Source organism: Paroedura picta, chromosome 16 (genome assembly GCF_049243985.1).
Source record: "Paroedura picta isolate Pp20150507F chromosome 16, Ppicta_v3.0, whole genome shotgun sequence".
NCBI classification, from domain to species: Eukaryota; Metazoa; Chordata; class Lepidosauria; order Squamata; family Gekkonidae; genus Paroedura; species Paroedura picta.
In genome coordinates this window covers 5922063-5935518 of record NC_135384.1, presented here as the reverse complement: position 1 = coordinate 5935518, position 13456 = coordinate 5922063, and the positions used below count along the sequence as shown (strand labels likewise).

Sequence of the window (13456 nt, the reverse complement as noted above, 5' to 3'; positions counted from 1 at the left end):
CACTGACCAGCCTACACCCTCCGCTTTCCTCGGGCCTGGTACTTGGCCATATATTTTCCTGCCTTCCTGCCTCCTCCTTCTCCCGGGCTGCTTTGACCCCTCTTGACCCCAGTTTTCAACAGCTCCCTGCTCAGTGTCCTCCCCTCATGATGCCCCCATTCCTTACTTTCACCACCTAGTTCCATATTTTCCCCTAATAATTTCCCTTCAGACTCCTCCTTGCTGGCTAGAAAGTTCAGGTTTTGCCCTGTGTCACTTCCCTGGAAAAAGCAGGGACAGTCTCTGTTGCCGTAGCAACCACAAGCCAGGTTTCCACTGCTACCCTGGTCTTGGGCGCAGCAGCAGTTCTCTCTGTCCGACTGGCGCCTGCATCCGGCCGTTCCCACGTCACTCTCCCCGGAATGACCACGTCCCCCTGCCCCAACACCACCACCATCTGGACGGGCGTTACGGCTTCCTTTCCAAGAGTGGCGGCCACCTGCCTCAACCTTTTTGCTTCGGCGGCCAGCTTTGGCCTTCTTCGTGCCATCGTGGCCCCCACAAAAGCCACAGGCCCGGGCGGCGTGGGTGGCCAAATAGCCGATGCACATGCTGATCGTGGCTGCTGAACAACAGGCCATCGCCCACAAAATCGCTCGCTTGTCAGACCGGCCAGTGAAAGCACACTGGATGGACAAAGGACACGCCGCATTCTCAGGCATGCAGGTGAACATCTTCTGCATAACGGCCGGCAGCTGGTAGCTGAGAAGGACGAACATCAAGAGAGACGTGGCAGCCAGAATCATGAAGATGCACAAAATGTAAACAGCGTATCTCCAGCCGGCGAACTCAGCTTTGCCGATCACATCGTCCCATTCGAGCTTTGCGTCGGCTCCCCGGTTGGGTGTTGGTTCCACGGCTTTTTCCACATCCTTTCCTGAGGAGTCTTTTTTTTTAACTGTCACATGAATGAACTTCATGAGGGCCACCACAATCAGGACAGCCAGCAGATGCAAGGCCCAGGAACTGGAGACGGCGACAGGGAAGCGTTGGTTATAGCACAGCGCGTGACAAAACGTCCGCTCGTCCCCTGCGCTGGAGTCCCACTGGCAGACCAGGTCGCTCTTGATGGCATCCCAGGGCCCGTAAGCAAAGAACACGCTCACCAGGTGAAGACCCACCAGGAAGTACCACGGATTGAGGCCCCTGCAGGTCTTGTCCGAGGCCAGGACACCAACAGTGGGTTGGAAAAGGCGAGTAATTCCAGCCACAATGCTTGCCATCTGGGGAAGCAATGAATTCGACCAGGGGAGTAAAACAGAAAGTACACTCTGTAAAACACTCTGGCCACGGTGACATTGTGGACCCTCCTCCTACTCCCCTGATACTAGGCATAGGTGAAGGGGGGATGAGCATGTATGGGTTTATCGCCATGTTTGCTTGTTGTTGCAATTTTATATTTTTTTATTGTAAGGGCTAACCGGGCCAACCCTGCTTAGCTTCTGAGTTCTGACAAAATTAGGCTTGCCTGGGCTACAGGGCGCAAGGCCTTAAAAAGCTCACAAGGACTCCCCCGTACAAACTGCAGCCCTGCGGAAAGCATGATGGACATGCACAGACACGCATGTCCATGTTGCCAACATTCACAGCTTGCGTTGCCTGGGTCAGCGGGTTCTATCGTGCATTCTGTACTCCCTGCATGTTCCCCTTTATTATGAGATCCTGTGACTCTTTCCCATTTTTCACAGTGGTCGAGAACAGGGCAGAGAATCCCTTGTGCTCTGCAATCTGGGAAATGGGGTTTAGCAACTCCTTGTTAGTTTCAACAAGGGAGGGGGCGCCCTCTTGCCAATTTCCGTTTCTTCTCTATTCCTTTTCTGTTTCTTGTCTATTTCAACAAAGGGGGCCCTTGGCCTGCATCCCTTTCTGTTCCCTTTCATTCAACAGACAAGTGCTAAAATGCACACGCAAAACCTGAACCACAAGGATTTAAAAGGAAGGCACCTGATGCGCAGTTGCAATACAGCAATTATGTACATTAAAAAAACAAACAAACATCTCCTACAAGTCACAAGTGACATTCCGCCCTGATTTAGAAAAGCGCGTTTTTTAAAAAAATTGTAGCTGCAGAATAAATGGAGGGAAAAGAATGGTGCATAGTGGGCTCAGAATCCAAAGTCAAGATTAAAGGCTTACTGCTCCGAATATCTGCTGTAAAATATGCGTGTCTGAATGGGCTTCGGTTGCTTTTTCTTGTTCTTTCCTTCTCTCATGTTCCTTTTCTTCTTCTGCTCCTCTGGGAACATTTGTCCCTGGATTTTTCCTTCTTATTTCTCTTCCATTTCCTTCCTTCCTTCCTTCCTTCCTTCCTTCCTTCCTTCCTTCCTTCCTTCCTTCCTTCCTTCCACATTTCCCCTCTGCTTTCCTTTCCCTCTCACCCCTGCCCTTTTATCCAATTTTAACTGTGGGGGCTCCTGTCTAAGGTTAAAAGACAGAAGGGGTATAAAATTGTGAGATTGCTCACTGCCGTGAATGGTTTTGCCTAAAGAGATTGGAGCCAGCGTCGGGTTGCCAGCCACCAAGATCCTAGGCTGCCCTGTTCTTCCATACCATAGTTAGAAGTGCACAGCATGGTGTAGTGGTTGCAGCATTGAACCAGAGTCTGCAAGACCCAGGTTCGAATCCCCTCTCTGCTGTGAAAACTCACCGAGTGGCCTTAGGCTAGCCATTCTCCACTGAACCCACCTCGCAAGGTGGTTGTTGGAAGGAGAAAATGGAGAAATAGAAACCAACGTTGTTAAACTGCTTTAGGTCCCTCGGGAAAGAAGACAGTGGGTTCATACAGGCTGTACTGTACCTTCTCGTTTTCAAGATCCTTCTTCTTTTTGTGGAGTTTCTCCTCCTTTGCTTCTGCTTCAGTTCTCTGGGCTCTCGTGCGCAGAACTCTGCTTCACCTGCCGCGCACTGCCTGGCTGCGCCCCATCGCCTTCCGTGGTGCCCCGGGAAGGACTGGGTTTCAACGGGTGAACTGGCTGCCACAATGAATCCTGCCAACTACTACTCAGCCCTAGTCCTGGTAGCACTGATGTGATCTACTTCAGTCAGAAATCGAAACCTGCTAGGCAGGATTGTTCCTGCAGGAGGACCAGGGAATCCTGGCTTGCAGCCTACAGCATCCAGGTAGGCATGCCACCTTGTGTTCCCCTGTAGCAGGTTGACTGTGCCTTTAACAGTTGCATAATAGTCAAGGTGCATCATGCACAGGGTCTGGGACCTCTATATCTACGAGACCACCTCTTCTGCTATGTTCCCAAAAGATCATTGAGATTGAGTGCCCAAAGCCTGCTCAGGGTCCCTGACCTTAAAGAAGTAAAACTGGCCTCAACAAGGAGACGGGCTTTCCTAGAGGGCTTGGAAGACAGCTGTTCTGAAAAAGCCACCCCCAGTATGGGAAAATATATTCTTCTTTGGTTTCTTCAGCATGGCATAATTTCTGGTCACAAACCAAGGTGCCATTTTTAGATATAATCCTGTTAAAATCTCTATGATCTCACAGGGGGAAAGAATTAGTCATAAACATTTTCTGCTTAGGCATTGGGTATAATCTGATAATCGCTAGATTAATTAACGTCAACCACCAGCTTTGTTGCAAAGGCAACTTAAAACCAGAATGGCCACAGAAACGCTTCAGGCTTTCAAAAGAAGGGCAAAACTCAACAAAAGGGTTTAGGCTAGTTAAATAAGCTGCTTGGCTGCATATTCAAATGCGGACAGAGACTCAGGCTATGATCCAGCATGTATTTGTTCCTGAGAAGTCCTCTTAAAGTGAGAAACAATCAGGATTACTGGGAGGGGACTAGGGGGACAAATTTCTGAGCATTTTGGTCACTCCGGGGCCCTTTAGAACCAGGAATGTCATGCAGTTCATTTCCATATGATATTTGGTTGAGTCTATCAGGATAGCCAAGCTGTAAGTCTCTGGTGTCTATGTACTACAATTACCATGAGCCCCTGCCGGCAGCAAAAAGAAACAGAAGCTCTGTACAAGCTGTGACCCAGCAGATGGAGCTCCATGGGTGGAAGAGACTGGACAGCGAGAATGTGAAATGCCTTGTGTTTTTGCAGTACAAAGGGGACCTAAATTTGGCACATGAAAGCACAGAGAAAACATTAATTGGAAAGTGCATCATGCCCAATTGAGCAAAATAATTGCTTTATTACAGCAGGATGTCAGAAATTGTCAAGAGCACCCAAAATTACGATGGTGTCATGATTGGCTGTCATCATAACTTGATCAAGGATGAGTAAGCATTGGCCCCAGGGCCAAAACTGGTATGCTGATGAATGCCACCTGCCCCCACAGTTGCTAACCTACAGGTGAGAGAGGTATGTAGAGGAGGTGATTGCAGTTCAATTAGGGGGGACGCATCTGGGAGGTCCACCCCAAATCTCTCCTCTCTAAATAATCCAATTGCAGACCTTAGTCATACTGTCTAAGCACAAACAATGAAGCTCATTTCCTACATTAATAAGGACCGCATCATGGCCCAGGCTAGCTCGGTCTTGCCTCTCTGAGAGGCTAAGCAGAGTTTGCCCTGCGAGTTCACCCTTGAATGGGAGACCACCAAGGAAACAGGCAATAGCAAATCACTTCTGATCGTTTCTTGCTTTGAAACCCCATGAGGATTGCCATAAGTCAACTATGGCCCATTACGCACGCACATCTCCCTTACAAGTCAGTGTGGTTTTCTCTTTCTGGTTCTCTATTTTGATCCTGCACACTGGTCGTGATCCTGGCAGTCTTTAAAAGCCTCCCCTGTGCAAATATCACTCAGTCTTCCAAATGGATCGATCCCAAGCAGTTCTTAAGTTTGCTGATTTGCAGAAGGTCCATGTGGCTCAGCTGACATTTTAGCATTAAGATTCCAAGGACTGCCAAAATTGTTACCATCCCACCCCCAAAAATGTTGCTGGGTCACAGCTTGTACAGAGCTTCTGTTAAACTGAAAAACGTTTCAAAGTTTTAGGCTTCCCATCCCTCTCTCTCTCTCTCTCTCTCTCTCTCTCTCTCCATTTCATGCAAATTTCATTCCACAATGATGATTCCCCCCTCCCCATTTTGTTTGCATGCAGCACTGAAATCCTTTTCTTTCTGCACTGGTGACACTCTTCTCCAATTCCACTTTCAATCAATACCAGTAGGGAACTAAACCTTACACAGCTCCTTTTAAACTTCTCTCCCACCATTTTTATTCAGTGATCTGAGACTAGCGATAGTCTCATATCTCTAGACTCATGCCACCGGTAATTTTTTAAATATTAGAACGAAGGGGAAATGTAGTTTTTACACCAATGGCGGGGGGGAGATGGCAGAAGGTGCAAAGTGGGTAAACATGTATGCCCAACTCCAGATGCCTTCTCAAGGATGATTTGAGTCCTCAGTCTCCACATTTGGGAGACTGAAAAACATCTCCTTCTGGTACTCTCAATGAGACTGGGTAGGACTCTTGTGCATTCAACAGAATACACCAATAAAAGCAATAAGCTTTACTGAAAGAAATTTTAAAAGTACCTCAGGGCTAGACGTAAGTGATACAAGCAGGCAAGTATAAAATAACAAAAATCTAGCTTCCTACATATGTGAAGACAGACAAATTGTAATTAGCAACAAAAAAACGGAGGAGCAAAATGGTTCTTGGCAACACTGGCCAGGCTAGTAACTCATTACTTGGTTCCTTGTGAGCCGCTTCACGATGTTGTTGTAATCTCTCCTTGTTGGATGGATATAAGTGAATTTTATAGGAGAACTGAATCACTGACACCCCTCCTCCACACCCCATCAGTGTGAGCCAATTGAGATCCAAAAGACGATTCTTGGAGAGAAGCAGGGCTTCCCCCTCCCATCTGAGTGTAATTAAGTCAGTTTGCTTTGATGCTCCAAGGTGCAACCCTTTGGGCCGGAGATCAGCGGGATAATTGTCTGCTGTGAAACTCTCCCAGTGTTATTGTTTACACCTGCATGACACGACAGGAAAGAAGCCCTTGCTTTACATTTACAACAGAGCCAAATGCTGATGTTCTAAAACTGTCAGCTTGATCGATGCAGAGCTGACCCATCTCTGGACGAGGCCACCCAGTGCCCCTTGAAGAAAGAAGAGAACAAAAATGCAGTTGGACACATGAAGCTGCCCAACATGGAGTTAGACCACTGCTTAGGTAGCCTACTCCCTGATCCTTTTAATTGGAGATTCCAGGGATAGAACCTTTGAGCAGGCGTTCTACCATGAATCGCAGCCCCTCCCCTCTATTCACAGCAATAGTTTATCAACTTCCTTCTGTTTCCACCATCACAGTCCAATCTCTTGCTTCCCTTCGGCCTGTTAAGCTTCGGTGGCCCACAAAACAACCCTGCAGCTTTAGGGAAAAGTAGATCAGGCAAGCAGCCACGTTGACGAGGGCCGTGATGGCCAACATCCACAGTGCCGTCTGCTTGTCGATTTGGCCAGACACGGCACATTCCAGAGCTTCGGGGCAGATCTGCACCCCTGGAAGACATAAGAAGGTGGTTTTGGACACCGCTGGGACCTGCCAGGCGATGAGCACCCACAGGAAAGACAGCTCCATCATCAGGAAAAGGACCACACACAAGCTGTAGGCGACCGAGCGCCAGGGACGGTGGGGAGACGTCTTGGGAATCTCTACTGGAACCTTATCGGCTCTGGTGGCAGCCAAGTTGTGGCTGACACCGGAGGGATTTGTCAACTTAACATCTCCTTCCTTTTTCTGGTGGTCAGGTCTGGCCACAATAAGCCTCATAAGCCCCAGTGGGACAAGGGCCATCAAAAATGAAAATCCCCACGCTGAAGTAAGTGGGGCTGAGAAGTGCTGGTTGAAGCACAGGACACTGCAGAAGGGCTGAGTGTTCGTCAAGGTCCAGTTGCAGGTCAAGTCCGGGCTGACAGAGGACCAGGGTCCCAAGGCGATGAAGTGGGCCACCAGGCGGAGAGTCAAGAGGAGGTACCAGGGGGCCAGGCCTGGGAAGCCGGGCTCATCCCTCACGGCAGTCAAGTCCGAATGAAAGAGCCGGGCTAAAGCGGGAAGGACCATCGCCATCTGTGGAAAGAAGGGACGTCATGTGGGGAAGGCGAGTCTCAGTATGAAATCCAGATAGCAAATGAGACAGAGCTAAAAACACCCAAGAGTTTGAGGCCATTGCCAGGTTTCGGGAGACCCTGAAAGAAACATCACACACTGCCCACTTCAATATCTGGAGCCCATTTGTGCTCTTCTTTATTTTTTAATAGCCATTCCCTTCAGCTGCGGTGTGGCTACATAAATTTTCCTTCCTCCTTAGTATCTAGGGCTGGACGATGAGCACAGAGGTCCTCAGCACATTCACCCAACCCTTCATCCTAGTCCTCTATCGCCGCGGCTCTCGCTCCCAAATTGCATAACGATGCGGTTGCCATAAAGACTTTGACTGCACTGCTGTCACCCGCTGGTGGTTTGGGGCCCTGCCCTCTAATCCCAGAAGCAGCAGGGAGCGAGCTGTGACCACTTGGCGGCGAAGGAAACGCTTGGAAACGGAATTCCGTTCAAGAGACAGATGCTGCACTGCTCCCTGTCTAACTAGCGCCGGGTATTTACGTTTTGGTAAGCTGCATATCCTACGCCCCCCCCCGAGTGCTCTTAGCTTGTCAAATACCAACAGATTGGTAGTTCCTGGCCTCCTCCTCTTTTTCCACCTGACTCAGAACTGCCTGTCCTTTGGCTCTGTATGTTCTTCCCAGGGGTCAGGGACCCCATTTATTCCGTATACAGCACCTGACAACTAGTAAATGCATTATAATTTTGCTAAAGCTCCCCACCCCTATTTTTTTACCTTTATTCTCCAAGGTTTGCTGTCCTCCTCTCCCCAGCCTTACTTTCACTTGTCCGGATGTTTTTGCTCTCTCCGCCTTCTGTCGGGGGCATGAAAGGGAAACCTTCCTTCCATTTCGTCTGAAAAATCTCGGATCGAAACCGGAACCACCGGCCAGCAAAAAGCTGAAATGAAACCCTTCTGAGAGATGAAAATCTGGCTGCATCTTCTTCCCCCTCCCCACAAATAATCCCCCCCCTCAAAATCCCCACTTCCCTCCCATTAGGTTTTACTTCCTCTGTTTTCTCATCAGTGGCCTGTAATTCTTCTCCATGCAGGAGCTGTTACTACCAGGAGCAGAATTTCTCCAGGCAAAGAGTGAGACCAGAGTCCTGCTGGGGTTTGGGAGGCCATTCCAAGCACCTTGAAATGGATGGTGTGGGGTGTCCAGCAGCAGGACAGAAGAAGGGCTAGGCATTCAACACAGGGGCAACGAACAAACTCCCTCTCCCAATTCAGAGTCTTGTGGAGAATTTGCGTAGATTGTCATGATTTGAACCCAGGCTGAGCTGCAACCTGGGACGGCTGCCCATCACATGATTACTGCAGTCCAGGGATTTCGAGAGAGCTTTGACCCCTCTTTCCCCTGGAAACGACATCCATTGCACCTGCATGATAAATATTTCGCAGACAAAGCTTTGCACAACTTTAAATAATAGTTTTCAAGAGAATGACGAGTCCGGCTACTTCCCTTGAGCAACAGGGATCCGCTAATCCACACGATTACTCACTGTAAAAGCTCAGCAGTTTTCTGACTTCAAGTACCGTCGATCGAGTTTCGGAGCAACAGGTGCACAGTTATCCTCAGGAAACAGTTAGGCCTCGTGGACTTTGCAGAATCACAAAAATCCTCCCGTCCTTGAGACAGCCATATTTGCAATCCGCAGAGCAAACTGCATGGCGGTTTAGGCATCAGCAAAGCGAGTCTGTTTCGCTTAGCCAGACGGGAGAGGGTAACCGTACATCTGCAGGATACACCAAACAAGGCTCTGGGCCCATCCAAGAGAAGAAGTCATTAAGGGCTCATAAAGGACCAGAGCAAAACTTGGCCCACAGATGAAGAACAGACTCACAGTTTGCAAGAACTATGCAGCCTCGACCCTTGGAATATTTTTTTTAAAAACACCTTTTGTTTCTAAGCTGATTTTTTTGTAGGCTGCACACAAACAAAACTCAGGGTGTCTTAAAGGTGTCGTTGGGCTCAGACTTTGTTGTGGCTGAACAGTAGTCCGTGTTGATGAACTTTGTTCGGGTTTATTCATTTCATTTTCTGCCCGCTTCTACTTGCAGCCTCCAAGGCAGACTGGCTCCCTTCCTCTCTCTCGTATTCACATTCAGGCCAGAGCAAGCTTAGCTGAACTTCAGCAAAGAAAGGCATCTGCTATGGCCTGTCTGCCTTCGGGCACCATGCGCACATCTGGAAGCAATTAAATGGCAATGGAAGAGGAAACCAGCAGGGGGTGCTAAAAGACCACACATAAGGAGGAAAAGCCAGGCTGGCCAGGCCTTGGAAGGGAAAATGAATGACAGGCAAGGCTCCAATCAGCCCCTCCCATCACCGGCTCCTTTGCCCAGTATGGTCTGGATGCCGTTCACTGCACTTTGGGCCTGAGATGGCCAAGAAAGGACGTGTCACAAGGGCAGGATGTGAACCAAGGAGAACCAGGTTGAAGCGCTGAGGAAAGGCAGGCGGCCAAATACCCTTATCCTTCCTGTGAGCGGGACTCCTGGCCGTACAACAAGACCTGGTTTTTGGACCGGTCGCTGTTTTGCTGGGGATGAAATCCATGCAGCCCAAGTTACAATTTCTAAAACGGAGGAGGCACATGAAGGTGCCACAGGAGGAGGGAATGTGGCTCACCAGCAGAGCCTCTGTTTGGCGTGCAGAAGGGTGCAGGTTCAATCCCTGACCGGTTCAAAGGAAGAAGAAGAAGAAGAGTTGGTTCTTATATGCTGCTTTTCCCTACCAGAAGGAGGCTCAAAGCGGCTTACAATCACCTTCCTCAGAACAGTTTTATCAGTGCCGTGGCGAGCCCAAGGTCACCCAGCTGGCTGCATGTGGGGGAGTGCAGAATCAAACCTGGCATGCCAGATTAGAAGTCCGCACTCCTAACCACTACACCAAACTGGACCAAGGTGATGGAAAAGATCTTGGCCTGACATACTGGTGAGCCACTGATGGTCTTTGTCAACAGCACTGCCCTAGATAGACCAAGGGTCTCCTTTAGTGTAAGGCATGTATCGTGTGACTTTGAAGCAGCCCTTCTTTCTAGGATAGGGCCCAGGATAAATTGGCGTGGCCAAACATCCTGTCCCAAGTAGATTCCCTGGCTTGCGCTCCATATATAGATTGGGGGAGGGGGGACAAAGGCCAAGAGGTCAACTGCACCTGTGGAATCAGTACCTGTCTTTCAGCCTCCTACAGAAGCCAGAGGCCTAGGGAGGGTGGGAGTGGCATCCCTTGATCTTCCAGAAGTTTTGAGAGATCTTGTGATCTTTTTTTAGAGCTGAAAGCGGCGAGGGGAAGAGGCTTGTGGAAATAGCTCTGAGGACACGGAAGAAGGGAGGGGTGAACCCTTCCCCTTGGACTCCCCCCCCCTGTAAATCACATACACACACATCTGAAACTGTTATTTGCCCCCAAGGAGAAACATACAGATTACAACAACTGGGCATGGGGGGAGTTAGATGGAACAAAACGATGCACAGGTAAAAAAGGTGCAGACCAGATATTGCTGAACTACAAGCTCTCTTGCCCAGGGTAAACAATGTCTCTGGGGAGAGGGACAAGGCACATGAAGAGGAGATGTGAACCAGTGACCCAGCCTCTGCACACCTTCCTCTGCTCGTCTCCCACATGCGGGGGCAGCACATGCCTGTGTTCAAGCTGTGCCCACAATGGATTTGTCCCAGCCGTCTGGAACATTCAAAAACAGCATTTTTCTCTCAGGGACAGAGGCAATGTATGCACAGCCCAAAGGCAGATAGATGTCCGTGCATAGTGAAGAGGTGTAGATGGAGGGGGTGCGCTCTTGCTCTTCCAGTGCGCAAATTGGCCATGCACACAGCTACATTGTGTGCAGAGGGCCAGCATAAGGCTAGTATATCAGAATTGAGCAAGTTTTCCCCAGCACTTCACCGGCTAAGGATTCAAGAGGTGAAGCTTTTCCCATCTCCTCTAGGCCAGGAAACGCTTCACTTGTTATACTTTTTGTCACGTTGCAATTAAAAGCAGAGGAGCTCTGCGAGGAGGGAAGGTTGGCAACCTTCAGTGCGCATGGAGACAGCGACAGAAACCAAGTCTGCACATGGCCAACGACATTCCAGAATGAGCGCACATGTGCTCCTTAAAATTTGCTCTTTAGGCTCTCTGATAAAAGCTGGCTCCAGCCCAGCTCTGGCGGCTCATGGGTGCCAATAGCACGCTCCATTCTGCTGCGGCTTGCCGGACTTTTGTTTCTTTCTGCCAGGCTTCCTCTTGCCTGTTTGGCAGGGAAATTCCTGGATTGCTCAAGCCCTCCTGCGTGCGCCTCATAGTGAAATCCTGGGAAAGCCAGTTTTTGAGAAACTCTGGGCAAACTGCTGCCAGACACACACAGAACAGAGTTGCACGGTCTGATCTCACTCAACAGCAGCTTTCTCTGTGGTGAACAAACAAAATCTTTACCATAGAATCGTGGAGTTGGAAGGGACCTCCAGGGTCATCTAGTCCGACCCCCTGCAGAAAGCAGGAAATTCACAACTATCCCTGCCTGCCCACCCACAGTGACCCCAATTTCATGCCCAGGTGATGTCCCTCCCCCCCCCCCAAAAAAAAGACAGAATCCCTGGCCAATCTGGTCTGGAAGAAATTTACCTCCTGATCCCAAGTGGAGACTGGAATTTTCCCCTGGCCATTCAAGGAAGGGCCACCCACGGACACAACCCCATATCACAAAAATGCCAGACTGGGTGATTTCCAGCCTGAATCTTCCAACCAAGGGGATCTTTCCCAAATCCCCCACCCTTTCATAGAAGGCAGGGGCTGGAGCTGAGTGTCAGGGCATCCACTTGGCATGCAAGAGGTCCCAGGTTCAATCCCCAGTATCTCTCTTTTGCAAAAGAATTGGGTAGTGGGTGGCATGAAAGACTTCTGCAGGAGACCCTGGACTACGGCTGCTCCCTTTCAGACTAGCAAAATTTTATTCTGGGCATTCTGGCTTTCGTGTGCCTCGGAAGAGATCTGAGGCCACCACATGAAAGCTCATATATGCATAATAACACTCCAATGGTATTAAAGGTGCCCCTGGCCTTAAAATATGTGTATTGCTCATTCCTGGATGCTGTCCAGTGTCTCAGGCTCCATTTTCAATTTCGGGATTTCAGCCACAGAAAACATTATGGCATAAGGAGAGCCAGCATGGTGTAACGGTTAAGAGTAGCAGCCTCTAATCTGGCGGGTCAGGTTTGATTCCCCGCTCCTCCACAGGCAGCCAGCTGGGTGACCTTGGGCCAGTCACAGTTCTTGCCGAGCTCGAGAGCAGTTCCCTCAGAGCCCTCACAGCCCCACCTACTTCACAGGGTGTCTGTTGTGAGGAGAGGAAAGGAAAGGTGTTTATAAGTGTTTTGGGACTCCTTCAGATAGAGAAAAGGAGGGTATAAATAACCAGCTCGTCTTCCTCGCGGGCTTTCCTGCACTAGGGAGCCGGTAGAAGACACAGGACTTCCAGACAGAAGAGCCAGGCTTCCTTCCAGGTTGCCAGCCCAACCTCTCCCCGGTTTTTTCCATCTCCTAGGCTACTTTTCCTTTTTTGAAGTCTTCCCTGTGTACAAGATTCCATTTGCTAAGGAACCGCCTGGGCGCCTCTTTCACGGCCAGCCCGGCCCCCTCGCCCGCCCCCGCGCTTCATTCATTCCTTGCAAAGGAGGCGTCTCCCCTCTGCCCGCGCATCCGTCGCCTGCCTCCCCATTGGCCGCCCCTTTACGCTCGCCGCTTTGATCTGCCGCCGGCTGGTTCCGCTCGCGTCGTCGCCGAGGGGGCGCGCGCCAGAGCTCACCCCCTGAATGAAACTCGGGCGGTCTTGGAAAGGGGCCCGTGGCGTCCAAAGTTGGGCTTCAGCGGAAGGAGCGCGCGCGCGCACCAAAGCGCCCACCTGGAATGCAACTTGGGCGGGCGGGCGGGCGTGTTTACAATCCATCCCCGGACCTTCGTGGAAGCCCATTCATTCTTTCTCACGTTCCCTTGGGCTTTTAAACTTTTTCTAGCGTTTCATTTATTCTTCTATTTAATTCTTTTTGGGGGGTCACATTCCCCCCCCCAAAAAAAAAACCCACCACCCTTGTGCACGGCCTCGGTTGGTCCTAAAGACTCCCAGTTCCTATTTGGGGAAGGGAGCTGTGCGCACGAAAGGGCGCACCTTGAAGGCTACCTGGACGGAGGCGTCCGCAAGACGGCCGAGCCGGAGCCCTCTGGCCGGCCTGGCGCAGCGCAAATCCCTCCCGCCCCCTCCGGTTCCCGCGCCCCCCGGCCCGCCCTCTTCCGGCTCCCACTTGCCAGAGGGGCACCCCCGCCCCCTC

The 13456-nt window shown here is 50.3% G+C and overlaps 1 protein-coding gene across 3 annotated transcripts; it reads right to left on the bottom strand.

Annotated features, from left to right (window-relative positions):
* Positions 1–5555: 5555 nt before the first annotated feature.
* Positions 5556–13362, bottom strand: LOC143826100 (uncharacterized). 3 transcript variants are annotated; one of them, XM_077314712.1, is made up of 3 exons: positions 13309–13362; positions 7862–8025; positions 5556–7092 (listed from the first exon to the last, which is right to left on the bottom strand). In XM_077314712.1, exon 3 carries the CDS (start codon positions 7090–7092, stop codon positions 6304–6306), a length of 789 nt encoding a protein of 262 aa, XP_077170827.1. In that variant the 5' UTR covers positions 7862–8025; positions 13309–13362; the 3' UTR covers positions 5556–6303. The 3 variants fall into 3 exon arrangements, with proteins under 3 accessions (XP_077170827.1, XP_077170826.1, XP_077170824.1); XM_077314711.1 differs by lacking the exon at positions 13309–13362 and adding an exon at positions 12937–13248; XM_077314709.1 differs by lacking the exon at positions 13309–13362 and having other exon boundaries at positions 7862–8055.
* Positions 13363–13456: the final 94 nt, after the last annotated feature.

Excerpts from the sequence above, each read along its gene's own strand:
- LOC143826100 (XM_077314712.1), bottom strand. The coding sequence starts at position 7,092 with ATGGCGATGGTCCTTCCCGCTTTAGCCCGGCTCTTTCATTCGGACTTG.